This window comes from Erpetoichthys calabaricus, chromosome 17 (genome assembly GCF_900747795.2).
Source record: "Erpetoichthys calabaricus chromosome 17, fErpCal1.3, whole genome shotgun sequence".
NCBI lineage: Eukaryota > Metazoa > Chordata > Cladistia > Polypteriformes > Polypteridae > Erpetoichthys > Erpetoichthys calabaricus.
The window spans coordinates 58,411,893-58,432,516 of NC_041410.2; the positions used below are offsets into that span (position 1 = coordinate 58,411,893).

The 20,624-nt window shown below is 40.5% G+C and overlaps 1 protein-coding gene across 1 annotated transcript in view; it reads right to left on the bottom strand.

Annotated features, from left to right (window-relative positions):
• The window catches only part of iqgap1 (IQ motif containing GTPase activating protein 1), a 303,190-nt gene that overhangs the window by 262,039 nt on the left and 20,527 nt on the right, over positions 1-20,624 (bottom strand). Inside the window, exon 2 of the mRNA XM_051920214.1 lies at positions 6,238-6,340. Coding sequence (XP_051776174.1) covers positions 6,238-6,340 — 103 coding nt within the window. The remainder of the gene's footprint in view (positions 1-6,237; positions 6,341-20,624) is intronic.

Sequence of the window (20,624 nt, forward strand, 5' to 3'; positions counted from 1 at the left end):
TTGGACCATAGCATGACAAAAACTGAATAAATTATTATGTACACATACAAACATTTTATATCATACTCTTGTGGTTTAAACTAGATTAAAGTACTTATAAAAGCCCCTAATACAGAATGCACCGATACCATCAACACCTATATACAGTACTGGATGAATGCTATAGGCTAATACTATGTACAGTACTAACATAAATACTCATATGAAAGATGCTACATTTTCCACAATAAAAATGAGAATAATACAATTTAATAAGCCATAATGAATGAAAGAAACAAACACATTTTAATTATATTAAAATGATTCCCTCTTGTAAATGTTTTACTAGTTAGCCTACTATAAATAATAAAGAAAACTGAAATTTCAATTGAGAAGAGGAAAACAAAAACCTAGTTTAACTGTAATTCTTAGCAAATACAATGTCTAGTGTAACTAAGCTTACAATTTTTAATAGGCAGGTTCATTTTTATAAGCATTATCTCAGCTACACTATATCATGGATCAGTCCATTTATCTCTTGAGGCTGCACAAAAAAAAGCTGTATACCTCTGGCAGATGCTTTCATGCTAAAGTAGCCAAGGAAGCTAATAAGACTATATTGTTTTCTTTGTAGTAAGTGTAGAGAGTAGAATGAAATTCTTACTTGCATGTTTCCTTGGACTAGCGATATAATACAATACCAACAAAGACACAGACATGAACATTTATACTGTGTTTATTTGAATTATCAACACTTTTTTTTTTTGCAAAGCATGACATGCATATGACTCAGGACACCGCTGCTTGATGAAAATGCAACCATTCACATGTAAATAATTGAATAAGCTAAAGGACGCATTGTGATGGGTCTTCAAATAGTTCCTTCTTAACTTTATGTATATCTAATGAAAATAAAAGTTAACCACTCAAAAATTTAGAAAGGTTTACTTTAGAAGTTTCAAGTGTACCATTGTTAACTTGTATAAAATCAACATTGCTCCTTTGAAATTTCTCCATCACATAAATTATGAGGTGTTGATCGATTTGTTTTTTTATCTGAACAACTTTCAAACAGCAAACATAACCTTCTTTGCATTTAAGATATATTTGGAGATAATATATTTGGTGTGCAACCATCAAAGAATGAATTTATGTTATGCTATTAGCCTAAGTACAGTGCATCCAGAAAGTATTCACAGCGCATCACTTTCTCCACATTTTGTTATGTTACAGCCTTATTCCAAAATGGATTAAATTCATTTTTTTCCCCTCAGAATTCTACACACAACACCCCATAATGACAACGTGAAAAAAGTTTACTTGAGGTTTTTGCAAATTTATTAAAAATAAAAAAAACTGAGAAATCACATGTACATAAGTATTCACAGCCTTTGCTCAAAACTTTGTCGATGCATCTTTGGCAGCAATTACAGCCTCAAGTCTTTTTGAAAATGATGCCACAAGCTTGGCACACCTATCCTTGGCCAGTTTCGCAAATTCCACTTTGCAGCACCTCTCAAGCTTCATCAGGTTGGATGGGAAGCGTCGGTGCACAGCCATTTTAAGATCTCTCCAGAGATGTTCAATCGGATTCAAGTCTGGGCTCTGGCTGGGCCACTCAAGGACATTCACAGAGTTGTCCTGAAGCCACTCCTTTGATATCTTTGCTGTGTGCTTAGGGTCGTTGTCCTGCTGAAAGATGAACCGTCGCCCCAGTCTGAGGTCAAGAGCGCACTAGAGCAGGTTTTCATCAAGGATGTCTCTGTACATTGCTGCAGTCATCTTTCCCTTTATCCTGACTAGTCTCCCAGTCCCTGCCACTGAAAAACATCCCCACAGCATGATGCTGCCACCACCATGCTTCACTGTAGGGATGGTGCCAGGTTTCCTCCAAACGTGACGCCTGGCATTCACACCAAAGAGTTCAATCTTTGTCTCATCAGACCAGAATTTTCTTTCTCATGGTCAGAGTCCTTCAGGTGCCTTTTGGCAAACTCCAGGCGGGCTGCCATGTGCCTTTTACTAAGGAGTGGCTTCCGTCTGGCCACTCTACCATACAGGCCTGATTGGTGGATTGCTGCAGAAATGGTTGTCCTTCTGGAAGGTTCTCCTCTCTCCACAGAGGACCTCTGGAGCTCTGACAGAGTGACCATCGGGTTCTTGGTCACCTCCCTGACTAAGGCCCTTCTCCCCCGATCGCTCAGTTTAGATGGCCGGCCAGCTCTAGGAAGAGTCCTGGTGGTTTCGAACTTCTTCCACTTGCGGATGATGGAGGCCACTGTGCTTATTGGGACCTTCAAAGCAGCAGAAATTTTTCTGTAATCTTCCCCTGATTTGCGCCTCGAGACAATCCTGTCTCGGAGGTCTACAGACAATTCCTTTGACTTCATGCTTGGTTTGTGCTCTGACATGAACTGTCAACTGTGGGACCTTTATATAGACAGGTGTGTGTCTTTCCAAATCATGTCCAATCAACTGAATTTACCACAGGTGGACTCCAATTAAGCTGCAGAAACATCTCAAGGATGATCAGGAGAAACAGGATGCACCTGAGCTCAATTTTGAGCTTCATGGCAAAGGCTGTGAATACTTATGTACATGTGCTTTCTCAGTTTTTTTATTTTTAATAAATTTGCAAAAATCTCAAGTAAACTTTTTTCACGTTGTCATTATGGGGTGTTGTGTGTAGAATTCTGAGGAAAAAAATGAATTTAATCCATTTTGGAATAAGGCTGTAACATAACAAAATGTGGAAAAAGTGATGCGCTGTGAATACTTTCCGGATGCACTGTATGTAGTGATCATGTCCTCTAGGGTGCCGACTCTGTGAAAGGTTTGGCTGTAGCAAATGGCAATTATACAAAGCCGAGTGGAGAAATCAGGAACTTTAAATTTTCTTTCAAAATCTAAAAGGGGGCAGGTGTATAAAATTAATTATAAATTGTAACTTCATCTTTTCATGTGACACTTCTAGTTGTAGTAAACTTTCCACTCAGCATAATCCTACACAAACACAAAGATCAAACATAAGCAAAAAAGATAGGTACACGAGTACCATGTGTTTGACGGAGATTGCTTTGTATACCAGATGTCCTCATTTCTCTAATGGAAAATAACGGTCTTAACTTTTTCCAACTACAGTGATCCCTCGCTATATCGCGCTTCGCCTTTCGCGGCTTCACTCCATCGCGGATTTTATATGTAAGCATATTTAAATATATATCGCGGATTTTTCGCTGCTTCGCGGGTTTCTGCGGACAATGGGTCTTTTAATTTCTGGTACATTCTTCCTCAGTTGGTTTGCCCAGTTGATTTCATACAAGGGACGCTATTGGCAGATGGCTGAGAAGCTACCCAACTTACTTTCTCTCTCTCTCTCTCTTGCGCTGACGTAGGGGGGTGTGAGCAGGGGGGCTGTTCGCACACCTAGACGATAGGGACGTTGCTACCTTCTGTGTGCAGCTGCTTCCTGAAGGACATGCTGCACGGTGCTTCGCATACTTAAAAGCTCAAAGGGCACGTATTGATTTTTGACTTTGTTTTTCTCTGGCTCTCTCTCTCTCCCTGCACCTGACGGAGGGGGTGTGAGCTGCCGCCTTCAACAGCTTTGTACCGGCGGTGCTTCGCATACTTAAAAGCCAAACAACCCTATTGATTTTTTTTTTGACTGCTTGCTTTGTTCTCTCTCTCTCTCCTGACGCACACTCCTTTGAAAAGGAAGATATATTTGCATTCTTTTAATTTTGAGACAGAACTGTCATCTCTGTCTTGTCATGGAGCACAGTTTAAACTTTTGAAAAAGAGACAAATGTTTGTTTGCAGTGTTTGAATAACGTTCCTGTCTCTCTACAACCTCCTGTGTTTCTGCGCAAATCTGTGACCCAAGCATGACAATATAAAAATAACCATATAAACATATGGTTTCTACTTCGCAGATTTTCTTATTTCGTGGGTGGCTCTGGAACGCAACCCCCGCGATGGAGGAGGGATTACTGTACTACATACTCTTCTCAACATTTATATGAGAAAAAGATTCCAGTTACTTTTTACTTCTAGCCACCTTATAGTTTTGCAACATTTTTGTATATTTTAACATTAATATCTATTTACATTTTTTGCTGCATAACCAACAAGTGCAATATTCATTTGGTACTCATAAAAAGCCAAAAGGTAGAGTCAATACCAAGTACAAATATCTACAGGGTAATTTCAGACTGATTAGAATACCAGCTAGTAACACTGGTGCATTTTATTTCAAGGCACTCTCAACAATTTGATTAGAGCAACTTTAATCTACTAAATCTATTCTTACAGTATTATATATGTTTTCTAACATCAGCAAAAAGCAGAACATGCTGCAGCAATAACTTGGTAATTAACATAGTAATATAGCTTGTGCTAGCCAATTTGACTAGGCCGTATTCCAGAAAACAGTCAAGTTAAATCTACACTTTGAAAGGAGGCAAATTACTTAGACACAATGAAAGGTGCATTAAATACAACCAAAACATCCCTGTACTATCTAACCATCAATTTTCTAAACTTGTTTAGAAACCTATTCTGGCAAAATCAGGTACAAGGCAGACATTAAAAAGATCCATCAAATGGAAACTTTACTCATATCAGAACTTGAGGTGTTATGGGTCCACAGCTCTCCCAGCAAAGGCCAGTTTGTTTTTAAATAAATAATCACCACGCTCACGGCTTACCGGGGGGGCATGGTGGCTGTAGCGAGACGCAGGGCGATCAGTGGTGTGGGCGTTTCTCACCTAAGTGCACAGGTGAGGGACTGCCCACATCCGTGATTGTTCCTGGGGCTAATGCACTGCAGCTGCTATGTCCTCTCTGCATATATAGAGAAGCCCGAGACGGTTAGGGAAGTAAGGGAAGAAGTAAAAGAAAGAAGAAAAAGAGAACGAGGGAAAAAAGAAAAGGAAAGAGAACAGGAGGTGGCGGAGGAAAGCAGGAAGCAAGCAAGAGAGAGAGAGAGAGTGCGCCGGTGTGAGCGAACGGGCAAGCAAGAGCTGGCTCGCGTGGAAGAAAGCAGGCAGTTGGGAAGAGAGCCCACGAAGGGAGTGTTTGGCCGACACTCAGTGGGACTGAAGGAAGCGGTTGCTCCAGCTGAGCAACTAAGTAGCTGGAGTGACCAGTAGAGGTATCGACTTGGCTGTTGCTAGGAGCGGGAGGCAATGAGGCTTTGGACTGGTTTAGCCTCAGTGTGAGCGCCTTGGCTGCTGAGGAATGGACCAAAGTCTCGGTCCGGTTGGGAGCCCGACGAAGCCAAGGAACGGTGGGCTACCGGACCTGATTGAAGGGCAGCTGTTCCTGCAGGTAGGCGACTCTCCTGTAGAGCAGCCCAGATGGGTGTAGCAGGGGAGCCGCCATGGTAAAGGAAGACACCGGGCTTTGTGTTTTTAAAGGATTGCTTTCTGTGCTATTTTACCTTGTGGTGTTTAGAAGATTTTCGCGTTGTTTTTAACCTCCACATTTCTTTTATGGATTATTTGTTTATTGAACTTTAGACTGTTGCACATTACTTTGAACACTGTTTTTGATTGTCTTTTAATAAAAGCATTTTGCACTTTTGAACCATCCTCTTGCTCAATTGTTATTGCCTCACTGTCTAGCTCATCGGTGACATTACCGACGGTGTTGGGTTCAAGGGCTCCCTAACAGAAGATGGGAGCATGGAGCCGAACCCGCATCGTCACAGAACTCCAAAACACACTGCAGCTAGGTTATCAGCTGTAACATATGCAAGATCAAAGATTATCTCTTTAAAGTAATAAATGGCACTGGCTGCACATAGGTTGCCGTCACAATCCAAGCAAGCCATTCTGTTCACAGAGTATACTCCGACAGCTTGTGATGTGTGGTTTTATTACTGTTGAAACAAAAAAAGACCCCCTTTGCAATTCTTAATCTGTAGAAATCATATTTATATCCATTAACTCTTACTAATCTTCATACGCATTCAAAATCAACTCAAAGGTTTCAAACAAATCTACCATCACATACCACTCTTGAAATGCAAAGTGTCTCAATTTCATTAACCTTAAGTTGCAAGCTTAAAAATATCCACTAATTTTATATGATGTCCAATGTTGGGGTCATGATCATATTTTTTGATTTCTGCATTATATATTTCATAAGGTAATGAAACAAAATTTTAATTATTCAGCTCCATACATGAAACCCCCAATCCAATAATGATATTAACTTAAATGTCAAATCACTCCATGATTAGAAAAATCATACCGCTTGGCCTCCTCCAGGTGGCACAAATATTCATATGCCATGTTTTGCTGGCGTCGCTCATCCATCTCTTCTGCTGTAAGGCGCTCCATGTTGTCCAAAACAGCTGCAAAACAAAAATCAAATTATTAAGTTTACAGTATTTTATTTTATTCATTAAACCTTATCACTGACAGGTTTCCATTTACCCATACAATTTCCAAACCTGCTCATCCACAGCATGGTTGCACAGAAGCTGGAGTCTATCCCAGCAAGCAACAGGCACAAAGCAGGAACAATACTTGGATATGGCGCCAGTCTACTGCAGGTTGCACACACAGAGGATCAATTTAGAATCGGCAACCTGTCCTCCACATTTTTATGCAGCAACAGTAAGTAACACAGTAGGCTAATGAATTTTCTAATATGCTGAAGTACTCCGATACGCAATGTAGGGGCCAACAACCTAAGGTTATTTTCCTTTCATCTCAGCTCTTTTTACAATCTGAACCCAGACAAGTTTCTTAAAGAAAAGTATAAAATTATCTTAAGCCAAAACCAAGAACCTTCCAATTACTGTTAACTGTTAAAACGTAAACAATTTTACACTGGGTCATGGAATCGTCCTATTGAACACACCTGTTTTATTCAGACGAGATTTCACCATCCTTGCACTACCCAGACAGAAGTGAATGATCTCCCTGGAATGCACAGACTCTACTCGTTTCATTGGAATCATCCGAGTAGTTGTAATTCTGTTCGTCATTACAATGAAATAAAGAGAAGACAATAATAAACCAACTCATATGGGACACCATAGCTGTGATCTCACTTGTGGGGCAGTTACTTCCTGGTAGAAAGGATAACATAGGCATCATTAGCATGTTGCTATGGTAACCTACAAATCAGATGAGAATCAAATCTCTAGCAGAGTTTAAGTTGCCAATTAATCAGGACATTATCTGGAATATCTATTGTACTTGCTGCCTCACCTTCTGTTAAACCTCAGCCTAAGAGATGCGTTTTCAAATTGCTCATTTAACAACTTCCAAATTAATACTGCTTCTCTACACTAAAACACAAGGTACATATACATAACACGATGCATTTATGTTAGGTTTCACCCAACCATTTTATTAGTTTGGAACATGCAGCATCTCTAGATTGTGCATTTAAATGCATAACCCAGAAAAATAAAACCAACTGGAATGTACTCTTTCAAATAATTAAATAATGGAGTGCAGTTTATACGCAATAAGCATTATCTACAATGTGATCAGTTGAGGGATACGGTTATGTAAAAGTACATGAAATTAGTTATTAGCAACACTTTCTTGCATGAATGTACCCTGTACTGTACCAAATTAAAATGCTTCCCAAGAGTTTGGTAGCCTCATAGTCTTGGAGAGGCATACATACATACATACAAGTCTTCCCAATTTCCTTGTTTTAGACATCCTATTGCATGAACAGAACACAGACCCTCACTCAAATAATCACAACAGAGATACTGTCAAGATGGTTATGCTCAGCATGTTAACCAGGTACTTCTCAAATCAGTGATTCAAACTTTTTTTTTCTTTTTATACTTTATTAAAATTAAACTAAATTTTGTTGCAGCATGCTTCATATATCGCAGGCAAAGAGGTCTTTGAAAAATATTTTCTACCTGGGATGTTGTATCTTGGGTCCAGCTTTTTAACCAGTTGCTTAAAGCTCTTCTTTTTTTCTGTTTCGTACACCATCTTTCCTTGGCCAAACAATTTATAGCCACAACAGTAATTTCCATCCATCATTTTGCTCTTCCTGACATATGAAGTACACCTAGCAAATGCTCCAGCGATGCTCAGTTGACTTATTTGTTCACTTTTTGGCCACACATCACCAGCTGCTAGCATTTCCCAGCGTGCTTTCATAGCTTGGTTGTACTGGATAGTGTGTTTTTGCTTGAAGTGGTGAAACACGTTTGTTGCGTTTCATATTTTCTTGCATATTTTGCAAATTATTGTGATTTGTTGGAAGCCTGACCACTTATAGCCAAACAACTTCCATACTATTGAAGCATTTAGGTACTAAATTGTCATCGGAGGCATGTGAGGGCTTATGTCATCGTTGTGTGTGCACTAGGGAACGTAAATGTATTGCGTCACTATATTATTGATATCGTGAGGACACTGTCACATAATTTATATTGGTGTAATCGTGGACAATGTAATATGGCACAACCCTAATATGTACTGTATGTGTATACACATATACATACACACACAGTCAATTCTCGTTATATGTGGTGGTTACGTTCCTGAACAACCCCACAGATGCGGAAACCACAGATACTGTATCATTGATGCTATGGGAATGGAAGGATTAGGTTCTGGCAGTACCTCAACTCGGGAGAAGGACCAACCTGGAGGTTAGGGTTGAGAAGGGGGAAGGCATATGTCCTGGCCCTTCATTTTCCCCTTCAAGGGAAAGGTTCATTTACAGAAACCTTGTTACGACCTTTACTTCCTCTATAGTATGGCTACACGGTATACTGCTCCTGAAAAACCCAATTTTTAAAATGGTACATTACCAGCATTTCCTGAATTTTGATACATGAAGTAAACAGTAGCTTTCTAAGACTTTGTGCTCAGCTCCTCATTCTTCCGTTCTCCAGAGTGCTGTAGACTTTGTAGGAGACAAATCCTCCCCCACCTATTTCAATGCACTAAAGCAGTGTTTCTGAAACTACAGGCTGCGAATGTCTGTGAAAGTTCGCCATATGATTGTCTAATAAAATTAGACAAGTTCATCCAAGTGTGAAGAGTTGCTTTCCATAGTGCTTGTTGTGCTGCTACCTGTATGGATCTAAAATGCATATTGTAAAGTCTCAATGCTGTATGTGTGTGTAAAAGTTATATCAATCAGTTACTACAGTTTTGTGATAAATACAGAGGCCAGTGGCATTACTGCTGTATTCGAAAAATTCAGAGTCCTGTGAAAATAAGATTGTAAATAACTCTGTTGACGGTCTCTAGTCAACATACTTTACTCATCCTGCTCAATAAGGTCATCAAATTTAATGACAAGATGCTTAATGAAGTGGATGGGTGTAGAATGCAGCCAAGCTCACAATATCGTATGCATGCACATACTTGCTTACTTACTTTTGTATTTTCCCCTATCAAGTTAGTTATAAATGTTATTTGGTACAAGATGTGCACTGATTACTATGGACTGCTTATAATCAATCCCCTTGTAAATATAAAAAAAGTATTTAGCACTGTTTAAAGTGTTGCTTTAAAATTTGCAATGTTTTCGTTTAATGACAAAGACAACCAGCACCAGCTCTGAAGACTGTTACTTTCAACTGTAATCAGCACATTAACATGACATGAGGACAATTCATTACTGTTTCCTAAATTTCTTAATCTAAGCTGTGCACGCACTGTCAGAGTCCTGCACACACCAATAGTTTTGAAAGCACATAAAGCACATGGAAATCTGATTTTTACAGGGCATTGAATTTTTCACTACAGTCCTTTCAAGGAGTTTGCCATTGATGCATGTATGCAGAGTGTAGGTAGAAAGTCTACGTCAAATGAGTCTGGCGGTTTCAGTACGGACAAGGTTCCATTTGAAAATATGAGAACTCCAGTGTAGGTGAAGATCATTTCATTTAAAAACTTGATGTGCTTTAGGCTCCACAGTGAACAAACCATCATACCCTCCCACTTTTCCTCTGCTGTCCCCTGTAGAGCATGCAGTGTGTCGAAAATGTCATCACACAACAGAATTCAGAGGGAGACCGTAATCTGTAGCAATGAAGGGAGACATGCATTTATGTGGCGCAAGAGGTGCAACACCTCAATCATCTTCAAAGCGCTCTGTCACAGCTGAGATCCACATTAGCAGGGCTGATCCAAGGACCTTAATAAACCACCCAACTGGTAGTAATTATGAGTGGTATGTACAAAGTGCAGGGACTTGATCAGTGCAAGGTTACGACCTGTACTTGCTAGGAATTCCTCATTCATGGGGAATGGGGGTTCAACAGCTTACCCCCATGCGTCTGGACATCTGATAAACACAAATTGAACCATTCAGGCTAGTGCATATGCAGCTCTGGATATCTAAAGGCATTACAATCCTGTTATTGCTCAACCACACATTTCGCTGCAGCCCAATACGCCTCTTGGGATTTTCTTTCTGCTGTACTTGACCATGAATAGGTTGGAGTAGACTGGAGGTGTCAAACTTTGTTACAAAATTTGTAACTGCTGAAAAGTGAATCCACGAGAACAGAATCCAGAGATAGTGAGGATTTACTAAATACAGACCACAATGCTTCTCTGAACACTATTTGCTACTGTTATGCTATGTAGTGATGCAATCGTCAAAATGACAAGACGATATACAAATTAATCATTAAGCTTCAGGTAATGAGGTCTTGAATTGCTGCTGTTATCTTTCAATTTTCTCTGCGTCAACTCTTTTGATCAGTTTATTTTTCCCCTTTCCCTGTCTTTCCATAGTTATGTTACATATCTGAATAATACAGGAGTAGACACAGAACACTACAATCCTTAATATTTAAAGTGTGCAAACTAAAGGAAATCTGGACGGAATTTTAGAAAGAAACCCTGTAGGCAAAGCCTTTTCAGCAGAAGATTATGCAGCTGTTCTTTAACAAACTTCTTAGTAAGTTGTCTACAGATGTATGTTTTCCTTCACAAATCCTGCCTGGCTACTTTAAGAATAGTTGCCTTGGGATTCCAAGCCAAAATATATCTGTATGGCCAGAAAAACATACAAGACTAACAACAAACAATGACAGTAAAAGGCAGACACATTTGATGTCTTGGGACAATGAGAGGAATACATGCTTCCAAACTGACAATTCTGACTCTGCCCCATACTTAGGGAGTCCCTGCTCTCCATTTATATCCCAATGCAAAACCCAATTCTTCTATATATTTAGTCTATCTGGGAAAAAAAAAAAAAAAAACTCTGACACATGTACCGAGTGTTAGAAAAGATGAAGGCATAAAGTATCTGAATTGCACTCTTATTTTTCACATAAAACTTAAAATAAATCAATTTTTCCTAAGTATAACAGACTCCTTACCTTCAGACAGTCCTGATGCTGCTCATCATTTGAGCAAAGGAGGAATACATGCAAAAATCTATCTGTATTCCTGCTGCTTAAAATTTGGTTAAAGTACCTTGCTGGCTTACTATCCATTTGAAATTAAAAGTTTCATTTCTTTTCATGAGGTGGTATTTAATGTAATTCATGTTGTAAGTAATGTTGCTTTTAATCTAATTTTACCATAATAAATTCCACAGTTGACGTAGTGTCATATAAGACTAATCTCCCCCACTGCTTATACGATGGTTTACTTCCACAAGGTTTGTTAAAGCACACCTAAACTTAAGACATACTGTAGTTGAATGTGTACAGACTTTGAATATTAATACCTATAATTTGAAACATTACAAAGAGAGGAAGGAAAAAAAAAGTGACCAGCTTATTTGACACCAATATGAAAACAGATGTTGTAAATAAAAGCATACTAAGTGATCTCAGTGCTTCTCAATTCATGTAGCACTGGTATTTAAAAGCTTGGAATCTGATTTTGATGGTATTAATTAAGCATTATTTATTTTTCATTTTAAAACGTGCACATAGTAAATTTAATATGATAATCATTGGTGTGACACCCCGTGTAGTGGGAATTGGGGTCACCAACCTATACTCCAGGTGTCTAGTATGTGAGACCGAGCGTGATCAGGATGATGGTGTAAGACAGGGAGACACGGACACAAAAAGGGTCGAGTTTTTTGAAAAATAAAATGAGGTTTTATTTACAGGTGCACTTAAAGAAAACAAAAATAATGTCCTGCAGAAATTACTGTATATATCAATTCACAGTCCAATACTGCAAAGGACATACAAAAACAGTAATTAAATGGAGCCCAAAAATGATGACTATATACAGTACTTATAGTGCCGACTGAAAGTCCCAAATGAAAAAGAATAATGCACACCAACTAGTGAAAACCATATATACACAAAAACCAATATGAAGCTGTCTTACTCCACAGTGCTCCAAGTCAGGAAGCTGCTCCTTCAAACAGTGTATAGTACAGGATTCAACAAAACAAAAAGATTCAAAATACAGAAAAAGACAAAGTGTATATACAAAAATAAATATTGCACCATTAACCACAACCCAATAAATACCTCCACCAAAGTTAATCCAAAGAAAAAAAAAAAATTTACAATAATCAAGGCACGGGCGGCACGGTGGCGCAGTGGTAGCGCTGCTGCCTCGCAGTTAGGAGACCCGGGTTCGCTTCCCGGGTCCACCCTGCGTGGAGTTTGCATGTTCTCCCCGTGTCTGCATGGGTTTCCTCCGGGCGCTCCGGTTTCCTCCCACAGTCCAAAGACATGCAGGTTAGGTGGATTGGTGATACTAAATTGGCCCTAGTGTGTGCTTGGTGTGTGGGTGTGTTTGTGTGTGTCCTGCGGTGGGTTGGCACCCTGCCCGGGATTGGTTCCCTGCCTTGTGCCCTGTGTTGGCTGGGGTTGGCTCCAGCAGACCCCCGTGACCCTGTGTTCGGATTCAGCGGGTTAGAAAATGGATGGATGGATAATCAAGGCACAAGCAGTAATGCTTGGTAAATTCAAGATGGTGTTCTACCAAGTACCTTTCTCTTAGCAAGATCTAGCCAGAAGACCCCCTCTACACATAGACATATATAGATAGACGCCGCATTCACTGTGTTGCCCAGTCGACACGATACGTCAGCGCGTCCGTCATATTGCGAGTGGCAAAAGTGCCATTTACACTAATACAGGTAGATGTGGAAACCGGGTTTTCTGATGAAAAAACTAACGTTTAACACAGTATCGTTTACATACAACAGATTTTGGCAAATCGTTTAAATGCAATTATTTATATCAATTTATACACTAATAATGTAGGGAAAAGCCAATTAAAATGACACCTTTTATTAGCTAACTAAAACGATTACAATATGCAAGCTTTCGAGGCAACTCAGGCCCCTTCTTCAGGCAAGATGTAATCTTGATTACATGATTGATGATTACATCTTGATACAACTTGATTAGTGATTACATCTTGCCTGAAGAAGGGGCCCGAGTTGCCTCAAAAGCTTGCATATTGTAATCTTTTTAGTTAGCTAATAAAAGGTGTCATTTTGCTTGGCTTTTCTCTACATTCATAATGGCTAACACGGTACAACACCCTAGTACTACACTAATAATGGCAACTAGCCAACCCGCGGCGTAACATACGCCGCATAATTATGTATTGATGGGTGAACACTTGCTGAACGACACAGTTGTCCAAATGGGGTGGGTTTGTGGATACCACTGTGAGTGAATGAAAAGATGGACCTCTGGAGAGAGCAACATACAATTGTCCGTGACTGAAAGCGGGATCGTCTGTGACGATGGAGGCCACGCTGGTGAAAGTTACTTCGTCGGTAGGGATAAGTTTCAGCACTTGTTCATTAAGGTGTAGCGAGTCTTCGTTGTTGACGCTTAATATAGCTTGCGTACTGAGTTGTTCCAGAGTCACAGTTGAGAAACACTTTTTTAATGTCTTTTAAGCACAGGGAAAAATTCAACATGTGAAACATCCGTAATGTAATAAGCCACCAAGAAAAGTAACATTGCAACAATGCACGCTACGATCCGATCGCTGTAAACAGAAGTGAAAACAAAATTGAGGCCGGTGCATTCTTTAACTGCCTTGTAGCGCAATGGTAGTGCTACTGTTTTGCAGTAAGGAGACTGTGGAAGATTTTGGGTTCGCTTCCCGGTTTCTCCCTGTGTGGATAGCGCTTTGAATACTGAAAACACTGGTATATCAATGTAATGAAGTATTATTATTCTTATGCGTCCAGCGCTCTCTCTCTCGCGCACCTGTATGTGTGTGTGTGTCGCTCGCTCTCTCTCGCTCACTGCACGTGTTCCTGCAGGCATACCAGTAAGTGAATGAAAAGATGGAACTCTGGAGAGAGCAACATACAACTGTCCGTGACTGAAAACTGGTTTTGGCAGATACATGCACATCTTTTTGAAAGTTTGGCCCTGTGCCTTATCAATTGTCATCGCAAAGGCAAATCTAACAGGAAATTGTCTTCGTGTTAAAGTAAAAGGCAAATTATCCGCGACAAACAAACTGTTTTACACGCTGCATACCAACCCGCCGCATAATCATGTTTTTTAAGCAGAGGGAAAAAATGAACATTTGCAAAATCCGTAACGCTGCTTTCAGTAAGTACAATGCACACGCATTTAATTTGTCAGCCACTTTTTGCCAGCCGTCTTTTCTGGTTTGGGCTGCTTTTGCAGGGTTACCGCTTGTGCATATTAAATCTTGAAATCCTTCGAGTAACTAATTAACTAACTAACACCCACCCACCCAGCTTGTGAGAAAAAAATGTGCCCGTTCTTTCATCATTTTGTTGCAGCCTATCAAAGACTTGCTGATCATGTTTTCTAGAGTCAATATACAGTGGAACCTCGGTTCACGACCATAATTCGTTCCAAACCTCTGGTCGTAAACCGATTTGGTCGTGAACCGAAGCAATTTCCCCCATAGGATTGTATGTAAATACAATTAATCCATTCCAGACCATACGAACTGTATGTAAATATATATTTTTAAAGATTTTTAAGCACAAATATAGTTAATCATTACACCATAGAATGCACAGTGTAATAGTAAAAACATTGAATAACACTGACACAAACACCCAGGCTCCCTGCTCAGCTGCATGCTCTCTCTCTCTCTCAGCAGCATACGAGTATCCCCAACCCCCCCCCCCCTCTCTCAGCAGCACCCGAGCCTCCCCCCCCTCTCTCTCTCAGCAGCACGTGAGCCTCCCCAGCCCCCCTCTCTCTCTCTCTCTCAGCAGCACCCAAGCCTCCCCAGCCCCCCCTCTCTCAGCAGCACGTGAGCCCCCTCCCCCTCTCTCTCTCAGCAGCACACGAACCTCCTCAGCCCCCCTCTCTCTCTCTCTCTCTCAGCAGCAGCGAGCCTCCTCAGCCCCCCCATCTCTCTCTCAGCAGCACAGGAGCCCCCTCCCCCTCTGTCTCTCAGAAGCAGGCGAGCCCTCTCTCTCTAATATTGCAGCAGTTGTATAAACACTTTTTTTTAAAATGAGTTTTAAGCACAGGGGGAAAAAAAGGAACATTTGAACAAATCCGAACTTTATGTAAAAGCCAACCAAGATAGTCACATTGCAGGAGTTCACCATTTTTAATCAGGCGACTGACAGTAGTGGAGTCAAGCACAGAGAAGGTCAGCTGCTGAGAAAGCGTCTTGACTGTTGCTGGGCGGTGAAGCAGGTGAGACGCTAATGAAAAAGAGGCACAGGGCTTATTGGTTTTTAAAGACTGCTTCCTTCATTGTGTTTTAACCTCAGTTTTAAAGGATTGCGCGGCTCTCTCTGTCGTGCTGCCTGTGTGTGCCTCTGTCTCTCTCTGGCGCTGCCTCTGTGTGAACCAAGGTTACACTGAGGTTGACTAATGAAAAGTTAACATGGCTCAGAGCTGCATGTGGACTGTGGCACAGACAAACAGAAATGACGGCATGTTTTCGAGGCGTCGCGTCCGAGTTGGTGGGTGTGGCTCTGCGAGTTGTTGTCGCATCCAATGGTCTTAGAGTTGGTGGGCGTGGCTCCTTCCTGCGTGCGCCATGGGTGTCTTACTTGTCGGCGGCTTAGTGAATCCACACCCCTTCCGGCGTGCTTTCCATGGTTGGCTACTTGTCTTCTGGCTTAGTGAATTATAGATTATTAAATAATAATAATTATTATTATTATTATTATAAAATAATTCCTCCCATATAAGTAACATTTCTCAGACTGCCTTCTTCCATCTCCAAAACATTTCTAGACTTTGTCCTGTTCTTATGCAACACAATACTGAAGTATTGGTTAATGCCCTAGTCACCTCAGGTATAGAGTACTGTAATGCTATTCTATCTGGCATCCATCGCTTACAAATTCTTCAAAATTCTGCTGCCAGGATAACAACCTGCTGTTCTAAATCCACTGAACATATTACACCTCTTCTCTCTCAACTTCACTGGCTCCCTGTTAACTACAGAATACAATACACAATACTGCTCTTAACATTTAAAGCTCTCCACAACCTCACTGATCTCCTCCAGACTGACACTCCTCTCGCTCACTCAGATCCTCAACTGCAGCTCTACTTTCTGTAACGCACATCAAACTCTGTTCTATGGGAGCTCGAGCATCTCTCATAGTGCTCCTCAACTCTGGAATTCTCTTCCCTCTCATATACATCAGTTCGATTCAATAACACAATTTAAAACTACCCTCAAAACTTATCTTTTCAAACTGGCATACCAATTGTGCATTTTGCATTGTTACTACCAGTTATCTTTGTTTGTTTGCTAATTATTGCTTTTTGATTTATCATTCTCGTTTTAATTTTACTAATGTTGTTTAATTTTATTGTAAGGTGACCTTGAGTGCTAAGAAAGGCGCCTATTAAATAAAATGTGTTATTATTATTAATTATTGAGACTAAAACTTGACCAATGTCTGAAATTCAAAATAGTAAGACTGCAACTGGCAGTCTGGTCTTTCTTTTAACAATGAAATGATACACTCAATGACAAAAATAATTTTATTGTATACAAATTGGCTTAATAATTTCTGAAAACATTTCACTCATTCCTCTCTCTCTCTCTCTCACACACACACACAATGTGGTTACTTAAATATATAGAGGATAGCATCTAAAATCCATGAAGCAGAACTGTCTTACATAGCTTTTTCTATGTGTTACCACTCTGTAATTTGAGAGTATTCAGTTTGGTAATATGGTGCAGCCTTAGTTTGTGGAAGACAGACACAACTAAAGACATGAGCATAAAATGATGGTTGTCAATTTCAAACTGTGTTTCCTCGATGTGCTCCTTCAGAAAAAACGCATCATCTGAACCAATCTCAGCCCAAACAAACTGACTGATCAAAGATCCACCGACAGCTTGCCCTAATGTCGACTGTCAGATAACACGCTCAGCTACTTTGACCACCTTGGCTGTACTCTCGGAAGGAATCATCAAACCTCCTTTTTTTTTTTTAAATGTGAGCAAGTGGTAGCTTTGATCATATGATGCCGGTACAGCATCTGTTACCAAACTAGCACGGCACACATCACAGGACAGCTTTCTCAAAATCCCGTCTAAGGGCTACCTCCCACTGCATCCTGAGGTGGATTTCTTTGGGAAACCTTCAAAGCTTGAGAAATGTTAACAGTTAACAACAATCTACATAGTGAATAAATACGTTTAGCCAAAACGTTGTTTGGAGGCTCACTTGAACAAATAAATGCATAAGATTATAAAACGTGATTTTCTAATGGCCAAATATAACCAAAACAATTGTTCAGCCTTACCTATGAAATGTAATCCCTCGGGATCTGGTTTGGCACGTACAGCGGTTTGTACAATCCCAAGCAGCACATGCGTGAGGCATCTTTATTAATTACTTCACTCCACAGAAGTGCCACTCGCAATATGGCAGTGACGTTGACGTACGATGCTGCTGGTCATGCAGCGTCTAGTAATTCTATGTCTATGCCTCTAGAGGCCGCAATTCCCTTTTGTATTCAGCGCCCTTGCGCCAACCAATTAAACTGTTCTACGTCATCCCTCCGCGGGCACACGATAATGTGAACGCGTCTACAAAAAAAGTGGCATCTCCTGCCCTGCACAAATAGTATAAAAGTTCGAGTAGCCAGTGTACACGCGCATAGATGTGCCAGCTTTTGAGACGCGAAAAGCACTTCTCCCAAAAGTGAAAGTAAGCATTTTTTTTCTCCCTTTTCTTCCCCAAGTTACTGTCCAGACAACTGCCCATACGCGGCAAACAAATACTAAGGCACTTCGCACTTTTCTGGTGTTATGAGGTTGCGGGAGACACGCACACAAGTGAAAGACAGACAATGCCATCCCGGCCGGTCAATGGCAGGACCGCCTTTCCACTCTACACCAGACCCGCCGCGACACTCCCCAAAAGGCGCTCATGTCATCAGCAGAGGTCTCTGCACTATATAAAGAGAAGAAAAAGGCAAGTTTCTTTTCTTTATACTTTTTTTTCCCCAAACAAATGCCTCTCTCATAACACTGTAGAGGACACTAAACTAATTTTATTTAATTGCTGGTAATGACAGTAAAGCACATTACCACAATTGGTCATATTAATTCTTTGTAAAACCCACCCTGCTCTCACAAAATTTATAAAATCAGTCTATTTGTATTTATATGGGAGGATTTACGTGAGTTATTGTAACAAGTTTTAATATAATGTTAATAAAGAATATTTCCTTTATAATTTAACAAAAAAAAATGTTTCTACTGAGTTAATTAAGGACTCTGCATCACAATTGACTGTCAAAAAAAAAAAAAAAAAAGGTTACCGGTGTATCCATACTATCAGTGTATTATAGTCAAATTTACTGCACAGTATAGTGGAGATGCAATATGTAACTTTATGCTGTGACAGCCAGTTGGTACTCGGCACATGCCTCTCATCCCCCTTCTGAGCTGACAGTAAACCAAAACCATTTTCAACTACAAAACTGATTTTCATTAAGCAGTCTGATAAATATTGTCTCTTAGCAAACTCATTAGCCCAAGTTAACATTGCAACAGGTTATAAAACACATCAACATTCTTTGAAAGTAGCCAGTAAACTGCTTAATCCAGTATACCATATGAAATTGTTCTTGTGGTTGGGATTTTAAAAAAAAGTACAAATCTTACAAGCATATTTCTATGTAAAATAGTCTTATTACAAATCATACCAAAGGAAACAAGAAATGCAATTTATGTCTGTGTATTAGTAAAAGATAATATCTTTGTGTATGGACATGTACTGTATGTGATTAATAATAATACTCAAAGTGGTAGATTCACTTAAGTGCTGTGCAGTTACTCCTGGTCAATGCAAACAAGAAGCGGAGACAGGAAAGGGTGGGAAGAAAAAAAAAAAACCTGCCTCTCATACTAAGTTTACATAGCTGTGAGTACCTACTATGAAATCCATTAGAGAAGCAGAGTATTGTTAACAAGTATTAATGATGAATAGGAAGCACAGCTATGTGAATGAACACGTTATGTTAAAAAATACTCATCAGTCTGAAAAGCAAATAGAAATAAATTATACCAGTATCTATCAAAATTGTCAGAGTGTTTAACTACAGTGGAACCTCGGTTCACGACCATAATTCGTTCCAAAACTCTGGTCGTAAACCGATTTGGTCGTGAACCGAAGCAATTTCCCCCATAGGAATGTGTGTAAATACAATTAATCCGTTCCAGACCGTACAAACTGTATGTAAATATATTTTTTTTTTAATTTTTAAACACAAATATAGTTAATTATACCATAGAATTCAACGCGTAATAGTAAACTAAATGTAAAAACATTGAATAACACTGAGAAAACCTTGAACAACAGAGAAAACTAACACTGCAAGAGTTCGCGCTATAGTGCTAGGAACCGCTCGTTAAAAACACTTTTTTAATGAGTTTTAAGCACAGGGGAAAAAACTGAACATTTGAAAAATCCGTAATTTAATAAACCACCAAGAAAAGTAATATTGTAACAATGCAAGCTACGAACCCATCACTGTAAACAGAACTGAAAACAAAAACAAGCCTTCTCTACCTTATGCATCCCTCCCTCTCTCTCGGGTGTGTGTGCGTGCGTGTGTCTCTCTTTTGGGAGCCTGGAGCGCCTGTGTGTCTCTCTAGCGCTCCTGTGTGTGTGCACGCCTCTCTCTCCCGCACACTCCTGTGTGTGTGCGCGTTTGTCTCTCTCTCTCGCTCTGCCTGTGTGTGTGTGTGTGCGGCTCTCTCTCTCTCTCTCTCTGGCGCTGCCTGTGTGTGTGCGCGGCTCTCTCTCTCTCTCTCTCTCTCCCTGGCGCTGCCTGTGTGTGTGCGCGGCTCTCTCTCTCTTTTGTGAGCCTGGAGCGCCTGTGTGTGCACGCCTCTCTCTCCCGGAGTGTGCGCGTCTGTCTCTCTCTCGCACTGCCTGTGTGTGTGTGCGGCTCTCTCTCTCACGCTGCCTGTGTGTGTGCGCGGCTCTCTCTCTCTCTGGCGCTGCCTGTGTGTATGCGTCTGTCTCTCTCTCGCGCTGCCTGCCTGTCTGTGTGTGTGTCACGCTCTCTCACTCTCTCTCTTGCTTGCTGCACAGGAAATGCACAGGGAGAGACTGAACATGTACAAACCGAAAGGGAACCTGGCTTGTTCGTATACCAAGTGTGTGGTCGTGAACCGAGGCAAAAGTTTGACAAACTTTTTGGTCGTAAACCGATTTGTACGTGTACCGAGACATTCGTGAACCGA